The sequence below is a fragment of the Calidris pugnax genome, unplaced genomic scaffold, assembly GCF_001431845.1.
Source record: "Calidris pugnax isolate Ruff unplaced genomic scaffold, ASM143184v1 scaffold34, whole genome shotgun sequence".
Taxonomy (NCBI): domain Eukaryota; kingdom Metazoa; phylum Chordata; class Aves; order Charadriiformes; family Scolopacidae; genus Calidris; species Calidris pugnax.
Genome location: NW_015090771.1, coordinates 1901567 through 1928282, shown reverse-complemented (window position 1 = coordinate 1928282; position 26716 = coordinate 1901567). Strand labels below are relative to the sequence as shown.

The following is a 26716-nucleotide window of genomic DNA, read 5'->3' as shown; positions in this document are numbered from 1 at the left end:
TGATTTAATTTCTTTCTAAGTGACTTAAGTGCTTTTGCCAAGTACTGAAATGGACACCTTGGGAGCCTTCCCCATCCCTTTCTTCTGCAGGGACTAACCAGGTAGCTACAGGTTCTGAACAAGTGCAGCTTTCACAGAGATCCTCTGAAGAGGTTAAGAAGACGCCATCGTAACTGTTCATCTCTGCTGAGCCGGAGTGAGGTTTAAAATGCATCCTGCCTTGCATCTTTACCCGTGAAAATAAATAAACACACCCACCCATGTGCATGCAGATGTTTTTAAATCAAGCTGTTGCAAATCTGAAGCTTACCCGTCTGTGGAGAAAGAGACAGAAGAAAAAGACGGTCAGGTATGTTGCTCTTGGAAGGCTCCAAGTGCTACCTCCACAAGGTCACAGCAGGTTGGTGAGTAGCTGTTGCCTGTTGCTTGTCTCAATCACCTGTCCTCACCGCTGCCTTAGCCAGCATCCCGAATGGTCTTGTTCTTGTGCTGTGTTTCACTCTGATCCTGAAATACTCTGGTGTATTTCCCATGCTGTGTCCTTAATCCAGATACATTTCTGTCGTTGTGGGCCCCTATTTCAATGGCTTGAGATTTGTGTGGTGGTTTCAATACTTGTTTGGTGTTGGTCCCATCCATATCCCATCTCCCACCACCGGATGCTACAATTTGTGGTGCTTCTCTGGTAATAATGAGAGATATGGAAGCAATTTCTAGCTTGCTGTGAGGCAGACATCTGCAGTCACTCTGCTGGCCAGATTTTGAAACTCCAGGGCACTTTTTTCCCCAGTGCCAGGGGCTTGATGTGCATCTCTGCAGATCGTGTGTGTGCCCCTCTTCTTACCCCAGGATGTCTGTGACTGTAGAGTCAAGGCTGCTCACAAGAGCTCTTGGCTGAGTCCCACAAAAAGATTAATGTGATGCCAAAAAGAGTGGCCTCTCTGCTTTTTTCCATTTAGCTCACTTCTCAGGTACCTATGCAGCATGATTTGGTTGAATCACTTGAGGACTAAATATAATGAACATTTATTTATTTGTTTATTTTAACAATTTGTTTATTTTATCTATCTTTGTAATATAAAGGCTAAGATTACGTATTTTTCTATGTGAAGTGCCACCAGTGGAAAGGGGATATCTCTTGTTTGGGGGTGGCTGTGGCACAGGTGAGACTTCTGGAGTGTGAAGGCAGGACGGTCTCTTGTCTCCCTTGCACTTTCTCAGTTGCAGTTCTTCCCTGGGAGCAGTGTGTCTGCTTCTGCTGGACTCGTGTTCCTCAGCCTTGAGAGCAAAAGACGTTCTTTGTTGCTTTCTGGAAAACATTTAGAAAATGCAAGCTATCAGCAGCTTTGCTGATACACATTATCAGGCTAGGGTTAAGGTGATGTTAGGCTGGATTAGCTTTGTTCCACACGCAGCTGATAGTATAGAAGCACATCCACACTTTACCAAGGAATCGTCCCTGGGCACCACTTGGAAAAGGAGAGACTGTTGCTTTGGCAGTTCCTTCTTTTTCCTATTTGTTCTTACATAAGATTACTCTCCACCCACTCCAACTGGAGGAGTTAGAAAGCTGGTAGCATTAGAGCTGGCATGAATGGCTTTGTTTAAATGATAACACTCTGGGTGTGACTCTTGTTGCTTCTGTGTGCTTTAGAAGGGACAGAAAGAGGTGAGAGTGGTGTTTCGTGGGAGTGCCAAGACTGGCAAATCCCCAAGTTTGTTGGCAGAAGGAGGAGTTTCAGCTTGTGTTTAACTCACAGGTGCAGACTTTGGTGAAGAGATGAACTCAGTACCTCTCGCTGCTGTGTTCTTTCTAGCAGAGGCAGATACAGCTGTATAGAGGGTCTTGCGTATCTTAGTGATACTCTTGGTGAACATAAATTCAGGTTTAAAATGTAATATGAGAATCATATTGTCACTGAATTCTGTGATTCTAATTTGGGTAGTGCTGTGAAGACAGAAGTTAGAGCTTTGGAAGATTCACAGTCCTTGTGCTGTTTGGTGACTTGCACCCAAGACATACGGTATCTTAACATTTGTAATTTCTGTGACTTACCCTGATTAATGTTTTGACTCGCCACTGATGACCTGGATGAAGACCTGAATAAAAAAGAAAGGATGTTTAACTTTATAACTAGTAAAAACTGTGTAGTATAATGTACAGGTGGGTTTTTTTCCCAACAGGGTTTTAAGTACTCCAGAAACTTTCTGCTTTTCCTGTAGTAACCAAAGTTGTATCAAAGAGCGTGGGGTTGTTTGGAGTTAGGAGCATTTCTGCTTCAGGCTGTGCATGATAAGTGTTTCATGGGAGGAGAAAACAAGGGTTTCTGGTTACAGGGTTTAGTCTGTCCCCAATCCTCACAACCTCATTGCAGGTTTTACCTGGACTGATTCATATCCCCTTCTGGTCCCCTCCGAGGAAGAGGGTGAGGCTGTAGCAGAGTCTGGGTGTTCATGTTCTCTGCTGGACCTTCCTTAGAGTTCAGCACACCTTTGTCAGTCGGTTTTGAGAAAATCAGTCTGTACACGAAGCCTTTCTCTGAAATGGGAAGGCAACAGAAATTCTACTGAAGTCTACTGCTGGTCTGGAAGTTCAGGGGTGAATTCAGGAATTCTCTAACCTCATTTCTCGTTTTCAAAGGGCTTAAGGCCACAAGAGAGACACTTGTTGTTTGCCTCCCCCAGCCCACAGCAGCCCAGAGCTCCACTGGGAGAGCACGTGTGTCCCCCAGCACCAAACCTGAGTGCACTGAGGTTTGAGTGAGTGATTTCTGTGTCCTGTCACCTTACTGCTCAGCACAGCCAAGCCTGTTCCTTCCACCTCAGCAACCCCACTCTGCTCAGGTCTATGAGACTTTCAGGGTTTTACAACAACGTGCAGGAGCACGTGATTTTCAGAAAGGGATGCAGATGCACCCATTTCTTACCTTCTATACTTGCCGTTTCAAACCATTTCTGGATCTGGGTAACCGAATCTGTCTGCAAAACTTGGCCAAGTTTTTCCAGCACCTGGAAGATGTACAGGATGGTAACCGTGAAGGAAGAGAAGCTGTCTCACCACCCAATTGTTGTGTGGGTTGCAGTTTAGCTCTAGCCCTGTCAGCATGCAGTTTTACAGCTGTGCCCACTGCCCAGCATAAGGTGTCCCACCAGTTTTGACCCAGTGTGAGCGAAGGCCACCAGACCGCAAAAGGTGATGCCCAGAGAGTGCCATGGACACAGTGCTTCAGAGGCACAGGAAGGAAATGGCAAGTAGTGTTTCCTACGTGTAAAACCCCTTGTGTGTGACGTGCAATATTTGCAGGCTGTGTTCTGGAGCACAAGTTTCAGCCCGTGTGCCAGTTGCAGTGCTCCCCCAGGGATTGGCCAATAGCACCTTCCAGTTAGGTGAAAGCAACTCCGAGTAAATCCTGAACATCAAATTAAGTCAGTAGAATACACGCTGGGAGGAAAAAAATGGACAAATAACACCCCACACATCCTCAAGAAAAATATGTAACATTATAGGAAGCCATATACTACAGCACTCCAGTCTTACCTTCATGTCCTGATCCAGGTAGCCGAGGTCCACGTTCATGTTCTGGACATGAGCACCAGGACGCAAGTTGACAGATGGAGAGGAAGGCGGGGTGACAGACACACTGCGGGCTCCCTGTCGAGTTGAAGATGGTGTAGAAGCTTGGGATTGTTTTTTCAAAAGCTTTTCCAAAATAGAAAAGAAAGTGAAAAGATTTGGCTTGAATCCATTTAGGTGGCAATTGAAGACAATGTGAAGTGTGCCGCTAACGCTAGACCACAGACAGCAAGGGTGTGCAGCAGAAGACACCTCTGAAACGGTTCTTCAGCTGAATATGGCCACATATGGGTCGTTACAGCTTCTAATGGTCACCAAGAATCATAACAGGTATCCGTGGCATGATGTGTAACACTGGACTTTTCCCTTTTGCTGAAGAAAATACGTAGAATTGTAAACCATGTTTGGCTTTGAGATATCTTTTTGAAATGGCTGTGTGTTTTGAAAAGAGCTGGATTTTGGCATAAGAATGAAAGTGATGTCAGGTAGGTACTAATCATAGAATTGATTTGGTTGGAAGAGACCTTTAAGATAGAAATCCGATGAGGAAGAGATTAAATCTCTGTGGCCTGTTTGCCTTTCCATCATGGGCTGGTAGTGTGCTGCTGAGCCACTGCTCTGCATTTCTCTGCGCGCAGGCTTTGGAGTCTGTGAAGGGCCCAGGAATGAAAATGTGACTGGCAGAAGGTTCTGTTTGTAAGTGCAGAGGAAAAGCAAAAGGCAGCTAACAACTATTAAGAAACAGTAGTTTACTGAGTGTGGCTACATGGCACTATCCATCCATTTGGTGGTTATTTTGGTAGTTACTTTGCAGCCAAACCCCAGTAAATAAAATTTGAAGAACTGTGTTCTGCCTGAATAAGTGAACAGTAAAAATAAGGCATAGGCTTTACTGTGCCCATCTCGGGAATCAAAAAGCAACATTTAGACAGACAGACCCCACCTTCTCGGTTTAAATAGAAAAGTTAGGGAAAAAGGGAGTCCTTATAATAGTGCCAGCCGTCTTCGTAGTGCCCTCTGCTGTCCACTACCGGGGCAGCAACACCTGCATTCCCTTTTTTTAACTCGAGAGCCTGCGATCCTCCTTGTGCTACCTTGTGCTGGAACACTAACTGAGCCCTCAGCTCTCCTACAGTGGCAGTAGAGGAGACAAGTAAATCGATAGCCTACAGCTTCGGACTGAAGACTTATTGCAGGAAAAATCTTTTCCTGGACTTTATGAACACAGCTGCAAAGCTGGATCAAGTCTTTGTGTTGTGCGGGGAGGAGGCTCTTTCCTGTGCTTGTTTGTTGTCTAGTGTGATGTTTTTCCCCGGCGTTTTGAAACAAAGTGAATTGCATTCCCATCTTCATTGAGTTTGACCGTTTTTCTTGCTAGCAAAGCACAGTGATGTTACAGAACTGGAAGTGATACACAGTTAGAGCTTAGTTATCAGCCTGCTGGACACCATCTCCCTTCCAAGCTCTCGTGTTCTACACAGGAGACCCTCACCTCCCTCTTCTGGGTTCTGCGCTGTCTTCCTGAGCAGTCTGAGACTGGAACCTGAACTGACAGTGTTGAGAAGCAAGAGAGAGTGTGCAAAAATAAAGAGCTGTGTCTTTTTTTCCCTTACCTTTTCAGGTGTAGTAGGCTTGCTTTGAATCTTTTCAGGAACATCTGCGTGTCCTTCTGGAAATCAACAGAGTATTTTCTCAAGTTGAAACAGAAAGGTCGTAAGATACACCTTAGGTTATATTGGAGGGGGGGGCATTCTTAATTACAAAAATGCCTGAGCCATGTTTTAGCTCTCTCTAAGGGGATGTATTGCTTTCCTTTTCTGTTTGCTTCTACTACTTCACATAGTACATTAATGCAATTATTTGCCAAGATGCCTAAGAAATCGGAAGAAAATCCTAGAAAGTGCCTTTCATAGATGTGTGCTTATAGTGCTGTGTAACCACTACTGCAGGATGTTGCTTACAGGTGGAATAATTGCTGATAATTGGGGAATTCTTAGATGTCTCTTGAGCATGTAATCTCTAAAAGCTTTAAAGATGCCAGGGTAATTAGCGAGGAGAAATCTTGTAAGATGTGGTGACTAATGCGCATAGAGGGGAAGAAATACTTATCTTTTGAATGTATGTTCATTGCCCTACGCTCCCTTTACCTGGACCTGAGCTGCAGTGACACAGTGCCCTGGCTGAGACCCCCGCTGCACCCTTTAGCGGCACAGGTTCCTCCTCTGCTGCTGTCTCACAGGGTGATTTGGTGCCCCTACTCACGTGCCGTGGGCTGTGAAGTGCCTGGCTCCCTTTGCAGGAAAGCCTCAAGGCTTGGAAGGTGGTGGGTGGCAGATGCGTTGCGCCTGCCGTTCCCAGTTGCTGTTCTCACATGATGTTCTTGATCAGCTTCTTGCTGGGGGGTGACTGTGTCGGCAGCATCTGGGTGTTGTCCCGAAAGGATGCTTCTGACAAGACACACCGGGGCGTTGTTTAATCCTGTGGGAGAACCAAAAGGATAAAGCCTTTACTGCAGTGAACACGCAGTAGGTGATCTGTAGGTGTTTGTAAGGTGTGTGGCTTTCAACGAGAGTCACAGCATTTACTGAAGACCTAGATCCCTCCTTTCTTAGCCAGGGTAAAAGGAATTCTATAAGCAACCACTATTTTTATTGTTACCGGTAAGTCGAACTGGATTTAACTTGGCAAAGAGGCAGGTCTGTTAAGTAGCTGATGAGGATTTTCAGAACCTTGATTCTGTTTAGTACCTGACATAAGATTGATATTAAGCAGAAAGTAATTACGGCTCAACGTTTCTCTGCTGAGAGTACAAAGATATCCATCCCATTAATCTGGCTGAGCCATGTAAGACTTGGGTCTCTGTTGCCTTTGGTCTTTTTTACCTGGTTCTAGAAGGAGAGAGAGATACACACCTAAATACATACTTTATTTTGTGTGTGTTCTAGATTTTTACTTCAGGTAGATTTTATATATATAGAGAAATATATATATGCACACGCACAGTTGTGTACCATATATGTTGGGTGGTCAGTCTGCAAGGAGGAGTCTTGCTTTGTTCCTTCAAGGGCATCCCCTCTGAGATGCAAGAAATTCAGCTTTAGTCAACTGATTGGGTGCTGCATCGCCCTCCGTCCCTTATTACCAAAGTCATATCACAGACTCATATGCACACGCACAGTTGTGTACCATATATGTTGGGTGGTCAGTCTGCAAGGAGGAGTCTTGCTTTGTTCCTTCAAGGGCATCCCCTCTGAGATGCAAGAAATTCAGCTTTAGTCAACTGATTGGGTGCTGCATCGCCCTCCGTCCCTTATTACCAAAGTCGTATCACAGACTCATCTGCCAATACCAACCCTGATGCAGTATCTACTGCTTCTGACAGTCCCCAGGGAGCCTTTTTTTTTCCTTCCATCACCCTATGTGCCCTCTGCAGTGTAAATGTGGCCGTGTGTCAGCAATTTTCTTTCAGTCACTGCCAGAAAGATGTCTTTGTGCAACCATACAGGGTCAGCTTCTGAAACAAAAGCCCATTCCTAGAAGTGCTATTTCTTCTGCCGATGCAGATGGCCCACTGATTTTGAGCACATTCCTTGCAGGTGTAGGCAGAGTAATCACAGCTAAATCTAGCAGACAGCAGAGCAGCACACTGTTTTTAGAGCAGCAGGTTACTCTCATTAAATGCTGTATTGTGTAATAGGTTGCTCCTGGAAGGGTACAAGAATTATTTAGCTGAGAGTGAACCAGAGAAAGAAATCGTGACAACCTGTACTCTGGTACACTTGTGAGCACAGAAGGAATAAGGAAGAAATTATTTAGCTTGGAAGAGATTATTTGAGCTTAAAAGAAATCCCAGACAGTTGTCTTGGTGAAATAGTTTTAGTTGCACCTTGTAAGGATTTTAGTGCTGCCAACCTTTATGTTACCAACCTGAGATCATTCATTGCTGAGGGCAGGTCTGGGTGCTTAGTAGATTGAAATGAAGGCAACAGCTTGTTTTTAGGAAATGCTCCCCTTAGACAGAAACAGGAAAGGGGAGCTGTGGGTATTTTTGCAACAAAAGGGTGGTCCCTCAGCAGCTCTCACCTTGCATGTGACAGACCATCCGAGGATGGGGAACGTTCCTGGACAAGTAGTAGTAGATTTCCCCTGAGCCGTTCGACTCAGAGGAACGCTGGTCGTTCTGCGACATGTTGTTGGTATTTGTTGTGTCCTCTTGCTGAGGGTCTTTCTGCAGAGCAGGTTGGCTCTTCTGCTGATTGCCTGGGGCCAAACGCTGGAGGTGAAGTAAAGAACATGAACTCACGTAGACTGAAAGGTAGCAGAAACTTCAATTACTGTTGTTATTTTTACTTCTGCAGAATTTGGAGAAGCTGTAAGCATGGGAGGGTGGAAGCAAGCTGCCTGCTTGCTCCTTGCCCCCTGAGGAGTGCTGGTACAGCATGTTTTGGGGATCTTAGGGATGTTACTTAACCAAAATAGCAGCAAACAATGTTGGTAATATTTAAAAAAAAATTAAATGCAGCAACACCACAAATAACTGGACGTTTGACAGAACAATGTTACCAGCCAGCACTGTCATTTTTACGTGCTAGATCAAATCACACCCAGAACGTTGATTATTGTTGCAGTGTTCAAAAATACTTAGAGGCTTCACCTTTCCTTATGAAGGCTGTGGACAGCAGTTCGTTAGAGTAGTCTTATATCTGACTGAGTTAATGGGCTCTTGACAAAAAATGTAACTCAGGTCATTTATTGCTTTTTCAGCAGTTCTTAGTCTATACCTGGCGAGCATATACGTGGTGACGTGATGGATGGAAAAGTCCAACTACCTGAGAGAGAAGTAGTGCTGTAGAGGACCTCCTTCACCTTTTTGTGAGCTGCAGCAGGTAACGTTCACTGTGGAGCCGGGATTCACGTCTTTCCTCAGGTGGGGTCTTGAGCTGAGCGAGCAGCCCGGCTTGTGCGCTCTGCCGAGCAGCAGAGGGGCTGGTGGTGCAGGAAGGTTCTAGAACCACCCCTGTCCCTTGTGACACCCGGGAGCTCAGTGTCACCAGGGCAGCAGCACAGCCACCTCTTTTGCCTGTCATTAGCAGAGGGAAGAGCTTGAGTAGCTCCAGTTCATCCTTTACGGTTTTAGCCCTCTTCCTCTTTAACATGAGAAGAATATTCACAGCCAGAAGTAACCAATTCCTGTAGAGAATTAATATTTGCATGTGGACACGAAAATAAAGGGCTGAAATCACCTGACCTTGAGATTCTGTGTTTGAGAGAATTCACACTTTTGCATAAGACTTTAGGGATGTTTATTTTCTAGAGTACAAGTGCAGTGCTCCATAGTTTCAACAGGTGAAATTGTCATTATGAAGTAGGATTAATGGGGTGAAAGCAGGATCTTCAATGGCATCGTGTGATTGCTGTTTGAATCTCGTACCAGGAAGAAAATCTAGAAATTGATACTGCAACATGGCCACTGGTTATGGCCAGAGATGTCTCCAATGGTGCTTTGTCCATAGAAATAAGATTCTTGGTACACTGAGGGTGCAACTCCTGTCTACTTAGAAATCCTCTGAGTTTACAAGCGTTATTCTGTAGATGCAGACATGAAGTCACAGGCTGTTTCATGGGCTCTGACTTCCTTCCCACTGCTCATACTCCAGGAGGCACAGCTACCAGACGTGACTTTTCCCTCCCTGTGAGGTTGGCCCAGAGTTAGTGCTTTTGGTCCCACTGGGGGGCCACAGCAGTCCATTAGCTTGTGGTCTCCAGGCCTAGCTATTTCAGGACGTTGTACCTGCGAGTGACTGCTACTCATTCCATTTTTTGTTGGCTTTGTTGGTTTCTAAAGCCAGCTTGGGAACAAAGAGGAGGATAAAAAAAAGCTTTGTCTCTGAGGCCAACAGTAGATGTAAGTTTCTCATCCTGATTTTAACATCTCTTGCAGAAAAATGGGGCACATTCCCTTTCGTTTTGTACTCGGCAGAAGTGGGAATAGATGGCATTGTCCACCAAGTTGGAGCAAAGTAAAAACTGGAAGAAGTGTGCGAGGTTTTTTTACACTTAGAGGGCAAAAAAAGGACTGTGACCAGTGTGACTCTTTGTCATGATGGCAAATGTTTGGATAACTTGCAGGTTAAGATGCTATTGAATCTTTTCAAGAAGAGAAGGCAGCTGATAGCAGAAGTGCTGAGAAAGGGTCCATGCAGCTGCTGGCTTCTGATCCTGCAGCCCAAACTGGCCTGTTACCATTTGCTTTGTTGCAAGGCTCGAGTAGAGAAGAGGCTGTTGTCATGAAGGCACAGAGGCTTTTTAAATAACCATAGAAAAGTTTCTTCTGTTGAAATATGGATTGTGGTTTGTTGCTCAAGTGATGTGGGGTTTTTTGGTAGGCTTTACAAAACTCTGATTGCTTTTGTTCCAGAGACTAGATCAGCTTTTTCATAAAAGCATTGCTGTTTTTATTTCTATAATAAGTGCAGGATAAGTATAACCACCACATATTGCACTGGTGCAAAAGTGTAAAGCATCTTATGGAATTGTTCTGTGGCTTAAAATGCATCCTGTCTTGCATCTTTACCCGTGAAAATAAATAAACACACCCACCCATGTGCATGCAAATGTTTTTAAATCAAGCTGTTGCAAATCTGAAACTTACCTGTCTGTGGAGAAAGAGACAGAAGAAAAGATGGTCAGGTATGTTGCTCTTGGAAGGCTCCAAGTGCTACCTCCACAAGGTCACAGCAGGTTGGTGAGTAGCTGTTGCCTGTTGCTTGTCTCAGTCACTTGGTCCTGCTGTCCTCACTGGTGCCTTAGCTGGCAGTTGGCATTGCTGCTGTTTACCTTGTCTCTGTTCATTGCTCGCATGATCAGGTCATAGGAGGCTAAAGTTTGTGCCTGTTGCCATGAGCTGTCTCTCCAGGATGCTGTCCTTGGGACATGTGAAGTGGTGAGAAGGAGCAGTAAGCAAGAGTAGATTGGAGTTTTGATGGGCACAGCCCTCTAACTGCTGCTGCCGTCCTCAGCCTTTCAATATCCTACAGTTCTGCAGCCGTCTAGAAAAGGTTGTTCTTGGTGGACCTGGACTCATGCCGATGAGATTTCTAACCCTTTTCTAAATGCTTTAGATGCTTGGCTGTTCCTTGGTGGAATCACCAGCACCAGCCATGATTGTACCGACGTGGCGATTCACTTTCAGGCAGTGGGCTACAGCTACGCAGAAGTCCTCAGGGAGAAGGGATGGTTCAAGAAGTCCTTGAAGGGCCATTCTTGCAATGAGTTCAATGTGAAGGTATTGATGAAAACTGTTGAATTGGTTGGAGCACGTGAAGAGCACAGGAGAGCCAGAGTTAACAGAAAATACCTTCATCTTTGATACATGTAAGAGAGAGCAGGGCATTGTTGGTAGGAGGAATTAAAGAAATTCAATGCAGATGGAAGGAACTGTAAGGTAGAAGTCTTTCATACTGCTGTTCCATTAATTTTTGAGTCAAATGGCTTATTGGGGACCATAACTGTCTGCCTACAGAACAGAGTGTAAGCTGTAAACTTTTTTTTTTTTTCTCAACATATTGCAGTTTTTTTACAATTGCTTGGGATTTACAAGTAGATGTTATAAAACCAACTTAAGCAAATACCCAGGTGGAGTCATTTAGAGGGAGCTGCCGTTAAGATCTCAAGTAATGGAGTGTTGTCTTTATCTAAATACAATAAATGAAACAGAGGTTCTGGAATAGCATTTTCCTGAGGCGCAGTAGAAGGAGCTTAACTTTCTTTGGTAAACTGAGGAAAGACATCATTTGGGAAAACTTGTTTTTCCCAAAGCAGAGGGACAGATTTGTTGACAGGGAAATGGAACCCGATTCTGTGAGTAGGATGCCTAAGGAGATGTACTGGTGCTTATGCTGTAAGACAACATTTCATAATGTGTTGAAGAGATGAGGACATATGGAAAAGGAGAAACAGGGAATGGATGGGGTCAGGTGACGGGCAGTAGTGTGAGTTGCCAAAGTTATGTGTTCTGTGAGGGCTGGATACTGCACGGTTCCCATGTTCAGCCCAGACTATCAGCTTCAGTGACAGGTGAAAGGACAAAGTATTATTAAGGTACCAGAATCTGACTGTAATTCTGGCACTTTGCCTTTTCATGCTTTCCCTTCCCAGAGCCGATCCCTATTTCTTCCACTACTAAGATGATTTTTCAATTTTAAAGGGATTAGCTCTTTTGCACGTGTATTTTGTTGTCTTATCAACAAGGTTTTTCCCAATGTTAATTGAGGTTGAAATTGAAAAAAGAGGTCGAAATTGTGCCTGGGTCCACCAGTTTAGACATAATGGAGGATCTTAAGTTATTCTTGAAACCTATTATCTCTTCCCATCGGTTATCTATAACATCTTTACCTTGGACCGCTCTCCAGTAATCTGGGCTTAATGTGAAGTCTTATTTTCAAAAGCCTAAGTCTTGTGGAAAGCACGAAAGATTTGGCACATCAGCTAGGTGGGTACCTAGGGAAAACTCAGAATTAGATTTGGAGATTTACACGTGCAGAATATCCAATCCAAGAATTTCTGGACTGCCCATCTGTATAAGAAGACAGCTAAGATGTTCCGTAGAAGTGTAAAACTGAGCCAGACAATTAAGTTTTAAAGATATGTTAGCTCTTGCAGCCAGGTAGAACCCAGAAGTTGAGAAAGATGGGGCAGATACAGCAGAGCATTACAGGTTTGTTTCAACTTCGGATCAAACAGCAACTAAACAAAATCTTGACATAAAAGGCTGGCTGAAAATGCTTTGGGAATTATTGATAAAAGTCTTGGTGAAAGATAATTGAAAGAAGCCTGGGTTGGTGGGTGATGCCAACAATTTCCTTTGGTTTCAGAAGTTGTTAATGTTTCTTAAAGCACTGGTGTTCAGGAGGGGGTATCTTTGTGTCCATTGGAAGGTACTTCTGAAGGACTTGTAGTCAAAGCTGGAGAGACACAGTATCTGTTCTGAAGTGGGATCCAACTTCTTGATTACAAAAAAATAGATTATAGAGTAAGCAGCTTTAGCTACAGTCCTGGTAGCAGCCCCGTGTAATTGCCTATGCAATTCAGAGGCTTATGACCTACATCAAGATAAAGATCTACAGTAAAGTAAAACCATGAACCACTTTATTGTCCCCATTCCTACAATTCCCAGCTCCAGCCCTGAAGTTATATAGAAAGGAGCATTCAGGACCATATTGTGGAATCACTTTCACAGTGTCAGACGTTCTTCAGGCAAGAGAAATACCATCTCTCTGTCCGATCACATTTGTGCCAGTTGGTAGCTAAAATCACTTTAAAAGCAGAAGAGCCTGGGACAATAAATAGCAACTGTGAGTCAGCAAGGACAAAACAAACAGAAATCGTGGATAAAAGCCAACTCGAGGAAGGTCTGTGATCTTTTTATGTTCAGATATCTCCAGGGTATGAGGGGAGGGGCTGCTGCAACATTTTAAGATGTATATCCTTTTATGAACAGCCAGTTGATGACACTGCAAGGCAGTTATTATCAGTGCTTACTATCAGTTTGGAGCCTGTTTACTCCTGGCTCAAGTTCAGGATTTTATCACACCTTTTGGAAATGTATCTAGTAGGTTCAATAATGCTACGTATGATAATTTAACAAGTAGGAATATTTATTCAGTGGTTAAGTGCCCCTCATAGTTCTGATTTCAGGATAAATCAGGCAGCAATTGCTTTGCTTCTCTGAGGTTTTTCTTTCCACCAGAATTGTATTTTTGATCCAAAGATACACTGGTGGCGAGCATAAAAGCTTCCTCCACCTCCCCTGGTACAGTGATGTGCACAGAAAAGCTGAGATGGGACTGAAAAGCAAAGCCAAGAGAGCTCTCCAGGCAGCACATACCACTGGGTTTGGAGGTCACTTTAAATTTTTTTTGCATTTTGGATTTATATATTGTATGCAAATTACAGCACTGGTTGGCACCCTGGTGTTCTAGCCTGTGGCATGTTATTTAAGAAAGCACATTTATTGCTTGTTTGCAATCTACAGGCCCAGCTGTACTAATCTCAAGATTTTCAAGATAGACACACTTGTGTATTTCAGGCGTGGCACACTAAAGCACTGCACTGGAAGCAGGGATGAATCGCTGTACTCTTTTATAATAAGAAAAGACAAGGAATTTATTTCTGATAACAGAAATAAATATTCATAGGTAGTGCTCTCAGGCATGTCTTAAAGAAAGATCCTTCTTTGCATCCCAGCTTCAGCTGTACGAAGCCAACAAAACTGTTGAGAAATAGGGAGGGAAGTTCTCTGCTTCACCCCGCTGTCCCCAGGAAGATCAGCTCTGGCATGCTTCTCTAACCAGGTCTTGCAGGCCTCCAAGATGATGGCACCACACTATCTCCAAGCAATCTACCTTTTTTGCTGTCTGTGCCCAGAGAAAGTTTTTTTTTCTCAAGTGTAATTTGAATCTTCCTTGTTTCAGTTTAAGTCGTTTTTTCCCCTAGCTACTATGGAGATGGAGAACAGAACGTTAGAAAGAAAAGCTGCACAGAAGATCTAGGAGAGTATGATCACTGTGTTTCACTATCAGGCGTCATTGCTCTGCTCAGGAAAGCTCAGATTTTCATTGCTGAGCTTTGTAAATTTCGGGTACTGCCAGAACTATTACTCAGCAGTCCTGAGCAGCTGCCGAACAGCGGATACATCCAGGGATCTTGACAACTGTCTAATAAAACATCAGAAAGGAAATACAGAAGGTATGGCTCATTGAACCTGAAAAGAAAGTCTCAGAAGCAGGAAATATGAAGGGGATGTGGCAGAAAGTCAAACCTTCTGGCTGAAATGGACAAACTTTCTTTTAGGACATGCAGCAGGGCAGCCACAACAAGGGGACCTGCTGTCTCGTCCCCTCCCGCTGAGACTCAGCCCCACTGGTTACAGTTGGACACAACAGTTCCACCAGATTTCTGAAGAATGGGACCCCAGCAACATTCTGTGCATCTGTGTTGTGGCAGCTTCCCAGTCACTGTACTACTGCAGGTTAGTGTACTAACCCTCTGCTTGTTCTTTTCCTGGGTTCAGGTCAATTTATCTTTGATTTGGTTTCCACATCAACTCACGTCCCATGTCATGTATGCTCATTGACCCTGTGTTTGTGATTGTGTTTGATTCTAGATTTGACTCTGCAGGCAGGCATCTGAATGATTTGAGTGGAAAAGAGCCTCTCTGAATGTCCCCTTCTTAGGCAGGTCACTGGGACACTGGCTGTGCCCACTCATTGCACCCCAGAGCCAAGGACTGGGACTACTGGACTTGTCTTTGAAATACTGGTACATACTGACATCAGTCCCTTCTTTGAAACCGCTTAATAATCTGAACCTTCCTTTGGAAGCTTTGAGGAAGGTCAGGTATTGACTGCTTAAATGCATAGTTAGCTGAAAGGCAACAGATGAGTGAGGATGTAAATGTGTGTTGGCTTATGGATACTGTCACACTGCTGATGGACACTGTGCAATGATGTAGATGGCTGTAACAACACGTTTGGAGGTTAATCTGTTTTGAATCAGTAAGGTGGTACCTCAGTGTTAAGTGCTGTTGCAGAACTTCCAGGGGAAGATTTTGCTGTGCGCTGGGCAGATTTTGGTGGCTTGAGTGAATTAACAATGCATTTACCTGTTGGTAAAATAGATCTTGAAGGTGGCATTCCTAAAATCCTTAGAGCTTGAGTATGAGCTCAGAAAAGTTGGTATTGATTCATATTATTGGAAAGTATCTGTTTACTCTGCAGGGGGACTTTAAAATAATCTTTGAGTAAGTACACATTCTTCTTGTGATGTTACTCTGACAGGTAGAGGTGGACTTTGGTATGACTTCCAAACCTACAGCTGACTAAACTTTGGCCCATCTTTGAAATGCGTAGCTTAATTGTCTCTCTTCTGAGAAGGTGACTCTTCTAGCTGTTACAACAGCAGTATGTACTGCTGGCACTCCTACAGCCAGTAAATAATAGAATTGTTGATTCATGCTCATTCCGTTTTGCTCCATTTTTACTTCAAGTAGTCTAAGATGTGCTTTGTTCTTCTTGTTTGTCCCATGGCTGTGATTTTTCAGAGACCTAAAAGGAAGATAAAAGGCAGTATTTAAAAAAAGGGGATGTTCATATATGGTTCAGTACTCTCTGTAGATAATACTTTCCTCTTCAGATTCTTTTAATGCTTGCTGTAAACCCACCAACTTTCAGAATGAGTGTTTAGCTAATTTGCAGCTTCCACCTTTGGCTTTTGGTCTTCAGCTTACTAAAATGAGTAAGGCATGAGCAGCTGACTTATTTCTTTGTGTTCTGGGAAGGTACCGGTGTTTATTTCTGCAAGTCTTTGTTTATGTTCTTCTCAGAAAACTGCATGTCATTATCCCATGCTTGCTTAATTCAGCTCCATTGCATTGTCATGCATGTTTGTATAATCTTCAGATGTGATCCCTAGGCTGTCTGAACAGGTTTCATTTGACCCGCCCTGCACACTAGCTCTGAATCGTACCTGCTGCTCCATTTTATCTCTGCACTTTATACTCATGAGCCCCTGCAGCGTTTCATGTACCTAATCCTTGGGACATCCTTAAAAGGGGCTGAGCAGTCACAGCTTCTGTACTGTCTAGAAGGGGACTTAAGAATTGCTGCAATGTTTTTCTATCTACCACAAACCTGTGGAGCCCAGAGCTGAATCTTTTGTGCTTAACAAGTTCTGAAGAGTAAGAAGTGACTTGTAAAAGAGTAACTTGGAAATTATCATCACACAGTAGGAAGAAATGCTGAATTTTCAACTTGAAGACACTCCAGAAGGCTAAAACTATATTTGCTTAATTATTTTTAACAGCTAAATCAGTCTGAAAAGAAACATACGTGTACTTCTGTAAGCTTAAAGTACATGTAAGCTTGTACAAGTACGTTGTCAATACAGTGTAGATTAACAGTGTAGATCAGGAAAAAGTAACCCATATTTAGAAATGCTTAAGTATTAGCTAAAGCTAATAAACATGTTATTATCTGTAGGGCAGAATTTATAGTTGCCGCTAAAAACTGTGATACATAACTGCCCATAAAAGCTTTTTTCTGTAAAGAGTTACATCACTTGAGCTGTGATTGTAATATTCTCCTGTTAAATTGGTTCAGTGCAGAAGAAGGAATTTTGTTTATGTTAAAAGAAGGTTGCTTCAGAAGCCACTAGCTCTCTTTACTTGGAGTTAACTCCATGCACTGATTGAGGACAGGGAGCCACGCTGGGCTGCTCAGCTCTGAACCGGAGTGAGGAGTGGGAAGCAGGCTCTACTGCCTGTGAAGTGGAAGTAGAAGGAACCACCTTCCACTCCACGTGCCTGTGGTCAGAAGCTGTAGCTATGGCTACAATCTGCTGAGCATGGTCAATGTTTCATGTCCTTTGCCCAAGTTACCGTCCCCAAGTGAAGATGACCTAGAGTTGCCTGACCGGGGCTGTGTTCGCTGCTCCTAACTTCTGTGTGAGAGCTCACCAACTCTTAACAACTCCAGCCTGCTCTTTCTCTTCTGCCTCTGTTGCTGCGTTTCACTGGGATCTAATGAGGTTAGTAAATCACTGCAGAGAGAGTATTAGTGCCACATGTTCGTTTTGAGAAAGTTAGATAAAGAGCTGATAAAAGAATTACTTTAATTGCCTAAGAAGGAATCAAATACATAGGTAAGCATAAAGAAGAATTCTCTCACAGTGAAATTCCCTAAAAGGGGACTAGGGATCAGTTTTGTGTTTTCTGGCAAGCATGGGAGCAGGGCAGGGCCTGTGCAAGCAAGTCACAAAGGGGTGGCACTGCAGCTTCCCTGCGTGCCAGGGCTGCTCTGCACCTCCAGCCTGGGCTTCTTGAGCAATCTGGCAAATAAAGCAGCTTCTGCAACATAGTTATGCAAGTCAACTTGCATTTGTTCCACTGGCACCATGTGCAGTCTTTTTTCTTGCCACCTTCTTCCTGAAGACCATGCCACCTACCCCTGCATGGGCTGCAGACAGGATCCGCTGCCCAGTGTTCCCAGTTGGAGGTACCCGCTCCGGCCAAAGTAGGTGGTTTCCAGATGGCCACAGCTCCATTCCTTGAAAAAAAACAAAAACATTTAGTGGTTTTGATGTGCCTATAGCTAGAGAGATGAGGAGAGTTTTGAGGGGAAAGGAAACGGATCAGAGAAGAGATCAATAAGGAAAAGGGACAGGAACTTTAAGGGAGGAAAGGAGAAAGATCAAGGAATAGACTGGACTAGAAACACTTCATTCTGATATGAGTTTTTCTAGGAAGTTGCTAGGTCTTGCCTCCTGAGGCTTTGTAGAACTGTCAGCACGTTACAGGGAGGTGAGTCATGTTGGTTTGGATGTATTTTGATGCAGAGTACACACAATGAGTCTTCTACCTTGAAGGCCTTACTGGGAGAATTTAGAGGGTTTTATATAGGGGTTATTTTTGTGTTGACATCTTGTGTTACACTACCAATCTTTTAATTGCACCACACCTCACAAATTTTCAACTTGGCAAGGCATCCTCTGTGATAGAGGCACTGCCTACACTTCCCAGAGGTGTCCTGCCTCTGAGGTCTTTAGCCATCATGCCACTCTCAGGTAAGCAATATTGATGTGTCAGGGTTGCAGCATGAAGTCTCTGCTGGCCTGCTGGTGGGAAGAGAGGCTCAGAGCAAGGTGGTAACAAGCCCATGTTCAAGCACCTTCTTGAGGGAAAAGACAAATTTAACTGGCCAATTTTGTATAACCAAACAATATATTTTGTCAGCTCATTATTGTAAGCAGCATGCAGGAGAAATGACGTGTTACTTTGATCTAGATATAATCCATATGGTTAGAGTCACAGTGTCCATGTGTGAGTCTGGCCAACACAGGGCTTATCTGAGGTTCCTCTACTTTAGATGTGTTCAGAAGGTTTGTAAGCACAACGTGTAGTATCTGCTGTGAGAAGTCATAGCTTATAGAATCATAGAATCGTCTAGGTTGGAAGGGACCTTAAAGATCTGCAGCATTATCATAAATCAAGTGAACAAAAAAATACACAAGAGAGAGGAGGCCTAGTAGATGATTTCAAGTATTACTGCAGCTTTATGTCTCAGAAGACCCAGAAGTTTCTAGACTTCATACAAAGTTGTGATGAGGATTTGGATCAAGTTAGACCGTGTCTATCCATGGCACGGCTAAAAGTCATCTGAGGTCTTTAGCCATCATGCCACTCTCAGGTAAGCAATATTGATGTGTCAGGGTTGCAGCATGAAGTCTCTGCTGGCCTGCTGGTGGGAAGAGAGGCTCAGAGCAAGGTGGTAACAAGCCCATGTTCAAGCACCTTCTTGAGGGAAAAGACAAATTTAACTGGCCAATTTTGTATAACCAAACAATATATTTTGTCAGCTCATTATTGTAAGCAGCATGCAGGAGAAATGACGTGTTACTTTGATCTAGATATAATCCATATGGTTAGAGTCACAGTGTCCATGTGTGAGTCTGGCCAACACAGGGCTTATCTGAGGTTCCTCTACTTTAGATGTGCCACACACTATAGAGTTCAGAAGGTTTGTAAGCACAACGTGTAGTATCTGCTGTGAGCAGTCATAGCTTATAGAATCATAGAATCGTCTAGGTTGGAAGGGACCTTAAAGATCTGCAGCATTATCATAAATCAAGTGAACAAAAAAATACACAAGAGAGAGGAGGCCTAGTAGATGATTTCAAGTATTACTGCAGCTTTATGTCTCAGAAGACCCAGAAGTTTCTAGACTTCATACAAAGTTGTGATGAGGATTTGGATCAAGTTAGACCGTGTCTATCCATGGCACGGCTAAAAGTCAATCCTGAAGGAAAAGACAAGATATAAGATATGGCTTGAACAACTTTGAAAACTGTAGTAGTTTAGCTTCTAGACACAAGCAGAGGTGCTCGAGATAAACTGCTGGTGGGATAATTATGTTTGATGGGGACTTGCAGGTGTAGGGGAGAACTTTGTAGAGTGGGGTTGATGGTTGGACTCAATGATCCCAAGGGTCTCTTCCAACCTGAACGATTCTATGATTCTATGATCTATGGATTTTGAGATGACCTTAACAGCTGAAATTTCTGTGGCATCTGCAGCTCTGTACTCTCAAGAAACAACAAGAGAGATTAATTGTCACCACTGCTGCATAAAGCAAAAATATGTTATTACACTGTATTACACTGGGTGATGTGATGGTTGGAGGGCATAGAGATTATGAACTTATAGAGTTTTTGATTCTTGGATAAATAAGGAGGGGGGTCAGCAGGCCTGCCACCTTGGACTTCTGGAGGGCAGACTTTGACCTGGTTAGCAGAGTCCCTTGGGAGGCAGTCCTGAAGGGCTTAAAATGGGCAGGAGAGGCATGCAGTGCTGACCTCCACCCAGTGCCTGGCAGTGGGACGCTGTGCCAGGAGAGGGTGAGGACACGGGTGGGTGAGCAGGGATGGGGCCTGTGGCTGGTGCTGATGGGACTGGAGGGTCGGGCAACCATTTGTAATTCAAGCAGGGTGTTGTGCATCTTCTCCCAGCGCTTCTTGCTGACTGTGACTGATTTTTGTTTTCCCACCAGCACGGTTGGCATGTTGTCCTCGGTCACTGTTCGCTGAAGGCCATTCCAAGGGATTAATGAGTAGCCGGGCTGTAGCAGTAAGGCATCAGGAGCAGGTGTAGCTGCAGCCAGGCAGTGTACGTTTCTTAAGCAGCTCGCACAATAGCATGTTTTAATGTAAGGTAGGCTTTTACATCACCACAGTAATGCCACAAAGCCTTCACGTTCGCCCTGTGTCCCTGCTGCTGCGAATTCAAGAGCCACTCTCCACTTTTCTCTTTGCGCCCACAAGCGCCACCGAGAGCAGTGGGTTTGGAGGGAGCCTCCCAGGGATGTGGAAAGAAGGGACAGCTTCCAGCCAGGGCTTTCTTCCTGAGATGCTGAGGGCAACCATAAAAAGTTGCATAAAAAAAATGCAAAAAGGGTGGGGAAGAGCCTGACGAATCAGGAAGAGAGCAGCGCTTTAGAGAATGAGGTTTCAGATAGGTTGTTTATTTTTGTTCTAGCAGTTTGGCTGATTAAGGGGTGGGACTCTGAGCTGGGAGGCTTGGCTGAAAGGTCGGAGCAGTGGACTTGCAGGAGCACTTCATAAGACCAGCTTCCAGCGCATTGGGCAGGACTCGTAGCAGCAACCTGACTGCTCTGCAGCTGACTGAATTCTTGGCCCAAGAAATCAGCGGTGGCAAGATTGGCAACAAGACACACCAGTCAACATGAGCACAGCAGGCAAAGTAAGCAAAAGTTTCTATTGGAAAAGTCTCTTTGTTGCAGCTGAGTAATGCACTTTTACATGCAGTGTATTTGCAGGGCACCACAAGTCCTGGTGGTATAGGGCAGATGAGAGTTTAGGGGAAGCTGGTACAGGGGAGCTGCCTTTACTTGGAGGCCACTGAACTCTCCTGGGAAATGGGTTGTTATGTTCTTCAAGGCAATAATTTATTTTGTTTAATTGTGGAGGCAATGCAAGGTAACAGCAGCAGAATAGCCTCCCCTCAGGGTTGGCAAACTATTTTTAATCTCTGGTTGGACAGTTTAAAATATACAATGTAGTAAGTGTTCAAAACAATGTATTTATCAGCTCTATCACTTTCTAGTCTGTGATGCCACAGTGTTTTAAACTATTTTTAGCTTATTTATAATTCATATCTGTATTAAAAAAAAAAAAGACATACTCTTGTGTTACATTTCAGGGTGTAATTGGGATGATGTTAGGACAGTCGTTAAATCTGAATATGCATTTAACAAGTGTGGAGCTTAAGTTAATGAAGACCAAAAGTATTGCATGCCATGCAGTACTGCACTGGGACTGAAATGAGTATTTACATCTTTGCTTGAAAGTGACAAGAGAGACACAGGGTAATGAAGTCAGTATATGTTGCTTCTTGCACTACCTGAGAGATGCTGACGTATACCCAGAGACTTGCAAGGGAGTTTGATGGACAGGAACTCAGTTTGATGGACTGGAACTGAGGGCATGCACCTTGCTGAAATGTGCCTTAAAGTACTGGGATCATTTGCTGTTACTGCCCGCTGTCTTCACTATTCTAAAACCAAAAAAAAAAACAAGAGGAAAAAAAAAGCTCTCGTCAACTCTGAGATACCGCAAGTGCAAAATGAATTGTAGCTCACTTGTAGGTAAATTCAGCAAGTTGAGTCCTCCATCCCGCCTTGGACTGAGCACAGTAAACAAAGTGTTGTGGTAGAACTGAACTGCCCTGTTTTCACTGTGTTTATCTTGGAGTAATATGTGAGTTACCGTGCGGTTTACGTGACAAAATGGCATAATCCTGAGGCGCTGTAAAAGGGTGTGTTTCTGTGCTTACCCTCCCCCTGCTGCAGTATCTTGTAAGGCAGGTAGAAAACAGGAGCAGAAAAAACCCTTCTGAGTCCAGCTACTGCTTGCCTTAGTAGATGCAAAGGGCGATAGTGTGCTCTTGGTGCATCTGTGGCATCCTCTTAGAGTCGGTAAAAGTTCACAGGGACTCAACCATCAGAGCAATACATAGTTAAGCAATCTCTAATTGCAGGAGAGATTTGTTCTCCGCAGTCTGCAGTTCTTAGGTATCTTTGTTCTTACAAACACTACACGTGCAAGTTGTGGAATCGTTATTGTGCTATGTGGAATACAGTAGAAATACATAAGCCTGTTTTTTTTAAAGTAAGTTTCCTTGAAATTGTGGTCCTTTAAAATGTGATCTTTGGCCTCACTTGTGAATTTTTTACTAATCACGCTTGCATTTGACATACAAAACGTTAAATACAGTGCAAACCTCTCTTTAGACTGTCTTTTTCAGAGTGTTGTGCTCGTTACTGCTTTGGGTCTGGCTGCTGAAAGTGCACTATTTTATTTCATGCGTTTAGCACTTCCTAGCAATTATTTTCTTTGTTATTAGTTGGCAATTTGCTGTTGACAATTAGACATCATTTCTATGTCTACTTCAAAAGTTTTGATGCTAAAAAATTGCTTTACCTTTTTTTCCTCCCCGAGAACTTTGCAGCACACTGGTGTTAAGCTGTCCCAGTGCCAGGGTCCCAGTCACCCAGAACACTTAGGCAAGTGCTAAACTTGCATCGTGGACTCTCAGCCATCACCTCATGGCTGAGCTTGGGCTGTAAGAAATTGCTCATAAGCCTGTATTAAGGCTCTGAATTCCCTTTTTAGCAATTCTGTGAGCTCCTGACACGGGCAGTTCTAGGCAATACAGACTTTATCACAACCTGGTAGATGGCATCATTTAGCGTGCCATCTTCAAGAAGATACGTGTATACACCAGTAATCCAACATGCCTGTATTAAGGCTCTGAATTCCCTTTTTAGCAATTCTGTGAGCTCCTAACACAGGCATTTCTGGGCAATACAGACTTTATCACAACCTGGTATATGGCATCATTTAGTGTGCCATCTTCAAGAAGATATGTGTATACACCAGTAATCTAACACGGCAAAAATAATCCTCCAAGGAGGTTAGAAACAAAGAATAACTTGTGTACCTGAATAATGTTTGCTACTGGAAAACTCAAGAACAAAGGAGCAATGAGGATGGGTAAGGTATCTAGTTATCCTAGGAGACTATTATACATATGTGGTGCTGAAAGCTTTGTATGACAGAAATGTGAACAAAGTCTAACATGGTCTTGGTGGGGGGAAAAAATGGGCTTACACTGTGATTTGGTGTTGGCTTTTTTGTTCCATTTTGTGTTTGGTTGGTTTTTTTCTGTAGTTTTCCCTCTCCTCCCCCAACTATGAGCAGAAGTTTCGCCTGTAGAAATCTAAGAATCTGTCTGTGTGGTGACTTGTAAACGCAAGTGCCATTCCCTTTTTCTTTGCTCTGTTTGCAGGTTATCAAATGCAAAGCAGCAGTATTGTGGGAAGCCAATAAACCATTTTCTATTGAGGAAGTGGAAGTTGCCCCACCAAAAGCACATGAAGTTCGCATAAAGGTACTAAAAATAAAATTATGAATTATGTTCGATCTTGATGTTTGTCAGAATACTTTCTATAGATTTTTAGGATCCAGTCAGAAACCGTTCATGGGGTGAGTAGCTTCCATTCAGTGATCACCTATGGTACATGCTTCAAGTCCTAAATTTGATCATGAGGCTATTTGAAAAAAAAAATAAAAATTCAGGGTTGGGTTTTGTGTTTACTAAGACACCTGTGCTTCTAATAGGTTGAAAAAATTACAGTGCAAGGTAAAAATCTGAGCCTTCGATAGCATGGAGCAAGAACTTCTACTTGGAATCTGTGCTAGGAAATAGCTCAGTAGGGCTGGGAGCTTCCTTTTTTGACTGGGTATTGAGTATCAGTTACATTTTGGGAAATTTTCAGTGGAATTCAGTAGCTGTTTTCATTTTGGAGCAGTTTCAAGTGTTACATAAGTGAGAACCCTCATGGGGTTGACAACTCCATTTGTCAGAATAAAAATGTAAAGACATACCTGAATGTTTCAAAAGAAATACTGCCATGATATCTGCAAGAAAAAAAGTAAAATGTGTGTGTAGCCTATATTTTTCTATATATAACATATAGATATATTAAAATGTATAAATACTCTAGTAATTAGAATGTAATTATATAATATTATATTGTTGTATAATACATCTTTTATAACATACCTATTATATGATATATTGCAATATACACACATATAAACAATATAAAATATAGATAATGTTTATCATTTTATAAAGAATGTAATGTGGTGATTATTTTATAGTGACCTGTATTTCTGTAATATTATAAACTTAATAGCTGTGTCCTTATATATTAATATTAGGAATAATTTGTTTTATTCTGTTCTTCATATATAATTGTATTGGTAGAACATCTGGTAGACCATTGGTAGATGGTCTGCCAGACATCAATGAGAATCCCCATAGAGCTCAGTAGTGCACAGCAAACATTCATAAAGGAGCCTTTTTTTTTTTGTAGATTAAAGCCTAACAATGAAAATCATGAATCACAACCAAAAGTAGGTTTTTTACCTGTAGGGTTTGTTGTGTGCATATGTGATATAAGAGGGAAGCAAGTGACTCAGAATCATAGAATGGTTTGGGTTGGAAGGGACCTTTAAAGGCCACCTAGTCCAACCCCCCTGCAATGAGCAGGGACATCTTCAGTCTAGATCAGGTTGCTCAAAGCCCCGTCCAACCTGACCTGGAATGTTCCCAGTGATGGTGCATCTACCACCTCTCTGGGCAACCTGGGCCAGTGTTTCACCAGCCTCATTGTAAAAAATTTTTTCCATAGAGTTAGTTTGATAAAAGGTATATCTCCAATATATGTTATAATTTCACTTCTGTATATGACATGGCATAGTTAAATGCTGAAATAATTTTGTATTTCCTCTAAATCAGATTGTGGCTACAGGGATCTGTCGCTCTGATGACCATGTGATAACTGGTGCACTGGTTATGCCTTTTCCAATAATTCTTGGGCATGAAGCAGCTGGTATTGTGGAGAGTGTTGGCCAAGGAGTAACTTCAATGAAACCAGGTACGAAACAGCACTGAACACAAATCCCATCATGAGTTTCTAGAGTCCTGTTTAAGTCAAAGATGATTACGTGTGTGAGCACTTGTATTGCAGAGGAAAAATGTTCCAACTTTTGAGTTTTTTCAAGCATACCTTAAGGGATGTGCTGTTCACAAAATCTGCATAGAAGTGGTTGATTTTATCCAGGAAGTTTGTTACAATACCTAAGTAGTTAACTTCTACCACCTCCGTACTTCCAGTGTCTTTGTAGTAGCAGCAAGTATGAAGTCTATCCAAAGCAGGGTGGTATGTATGATAAGGAAAAGTTTTATTAGAGATTTCTGCTTTTAACTCCAAACAAATATGTATATTGTGAATGTCAGTGATAACTATAACCACTTTTTCTCTTAGGTCTGTGTTCATAAATCACTGTTGTCTAATTCTAGCTGCCACGTGTTTCCAGGTGAGCTGAAACAGCAGGCCTGAATACCACACATGGGCAAAATCACATTTCTTAGATGTTGCTTAAATCACACCTTCAAGTTGTAAAAAAGGCTCCAAGACATGCAAGGTTTCTTTAGCAGAATGATTACTAACCCTATTTCACAGTTCTAAATTAATTGAGGGTTGAGATGATGGGGGCATCTCGTTCTGTAGGCATTTTCCATTTTTTAGAGGAAATCAAAGATTTCCCTTGACTGTCAATGTGTTCAAGTATTAGCCACATTTTACAATTGCCAGATCACTCACTGATCTGTATTAGGGATTACCTCTTTAGAGATTATTAGGGATTTATCGTACATCATTGCTGTGGAAAATGGGTGGCACAGGGAAGCTATGTGGTACTTTTGTTGATCATATAGAGAGATTACTTCATGTAGAATTACAGATGTTGTCTTAGCTTGTGTGTGTCACTGCTTCTCTGACAAGTATTTTACTTTTACTGCAGGAATGCAAACATAGGAATGCAAACAGGAAAGAGACTCAAGAGGGCTGGCAAATTAATGCTTAATTTCCCATTCTTTGTATGCACAATTTACAGCCCTGTTATCTTGGCACTCCAATCTATTGTCATAGTGGATGTCAATTTTTATCTCGGTTTCTTTTCCTGTGTATTACTATTTTCCTTTTAAGTAGAAGATGCAGTGAACTGCAGAAGGAGTACTTCAGGAACGTCAGCAGCTAACACAGTGCTATGACATAGCTCAGACTCAGTTCTATGAAAGACACCAGGAATTTTGCATATTGAAATTAGTTGTAATAATTTTGCACTAATTATGTGAGAGAGGTGATTTATCTTCCAGGAGCAGCAGAAGGAAATAAACCCAGCACTGCACTCCTAGTGCATATTTGTGTAGAGATTAAATACAACCGCTTCATGTTTTTACCAGCATACTTCTTGTTTGCCTTTTTTAATCCTCTGTCATTACTGTTTTATTTCTAGGAGACAAGGTTATTCCACTCTTTGTTCCACAGTGTGGGGAGTGCAGCAGTTGCTTAAGCACCAAGGGTAACCTGTGCAGTAAAAATGAGTGAGTTCTCCTGGGTTACCTACAACCCTTATTTGATTTTTATGTATACAAACCTG

General features: G+C 42.9%; 2 protein-coding genes across 5 annotated transcripts in view; one reads left to right on the top strand and one right to left on the bottom strand.

Annotated features, from left to right (window-relative positions):
• Positions 1–26716, top strand: part of LOC106887469 (alcohol dehydrogenase 1) — a 33004-nt gene that overhangs the window by 467 nt on the left and 5821 nt on the right. Inside the window, exons 2-7 of one of the 2 annotated variants that reach the window (XM_014941008.1) lie at positions 91–349; positions 8339–8460; positions 14426–14603; positions 23493–23594; positions 25011–25149; positions 26573–26660. In XM_014941008.1, the coding sequence (XP_014796494.1) occupies positions 14538–14603; positions 23493–23594; positions 25011–25149; positions 26573–26660 (395 nt within the window). In that variant the 5' untranslated portion in view covers positions 91–349; positions 8339–8460; positions 14426–14537. Of the gene's footprint in view, positions 1–90; positions 350–8338; positions 8461–14425; positions 14604–20676; positions 20886–23492; positions 23595–25010; positions 25150–26572; positions 26661–26716 lie in introns of those variants that run through there. The other variant, XM_014941017.1, reaches the window with a different exon arrangement.
• LOC106887501 (chromosome unknown open reading frame, human C4orf17) lies at positions 324–21628 on the bottom strand. Of its 3 annotated transcripts, XM_014941068.1 has the most exons (12): positions 21546–21628; positions 17576–17676; positions 15142–15678; positions 10227–10872; positions 7658–7847; positions 5837–6052; positions 5188–5243; positions 3539–3700; positions 2928–3009; positions 2383–2539; positions 2057–2100; positions 324–1309 (listed from the first exon to the last, which is right to left on the bottom strand). In XM_014941068.1, the coding sequence occupies exons 5-12, from the start codon at positions 7761–7763 to the stop codon at positions 1218–1220; spliced, it is 915 nt and encodes a 304-aa protein (XP_014796554.1). In that variant the 5' UTR covers positions 7764–7847; positions 10227–10872; positions 15142–15678; positions 17576–17676; positions 21546–21628; the 3' UTR covers positions 324–1217. The 3 variants fall into 3 exon arrangements, with proteins under 3 accessions (XP_014796554.1, XP_014796568.1, XP_014796559.1); XM_014941082.1 differs by lacking the exons at positions 10227–10872; positions 15142–15678; positions 17576–17676; positions 21546–21628 and adding an exon at positions 8404–8535; XM_014941073.1 differs by lacking the exons at positions 10227–10872; positions 15142–15678; positions 17576–17676; positions 21546–21628 and having other exon boundaries at positions 7658–7871.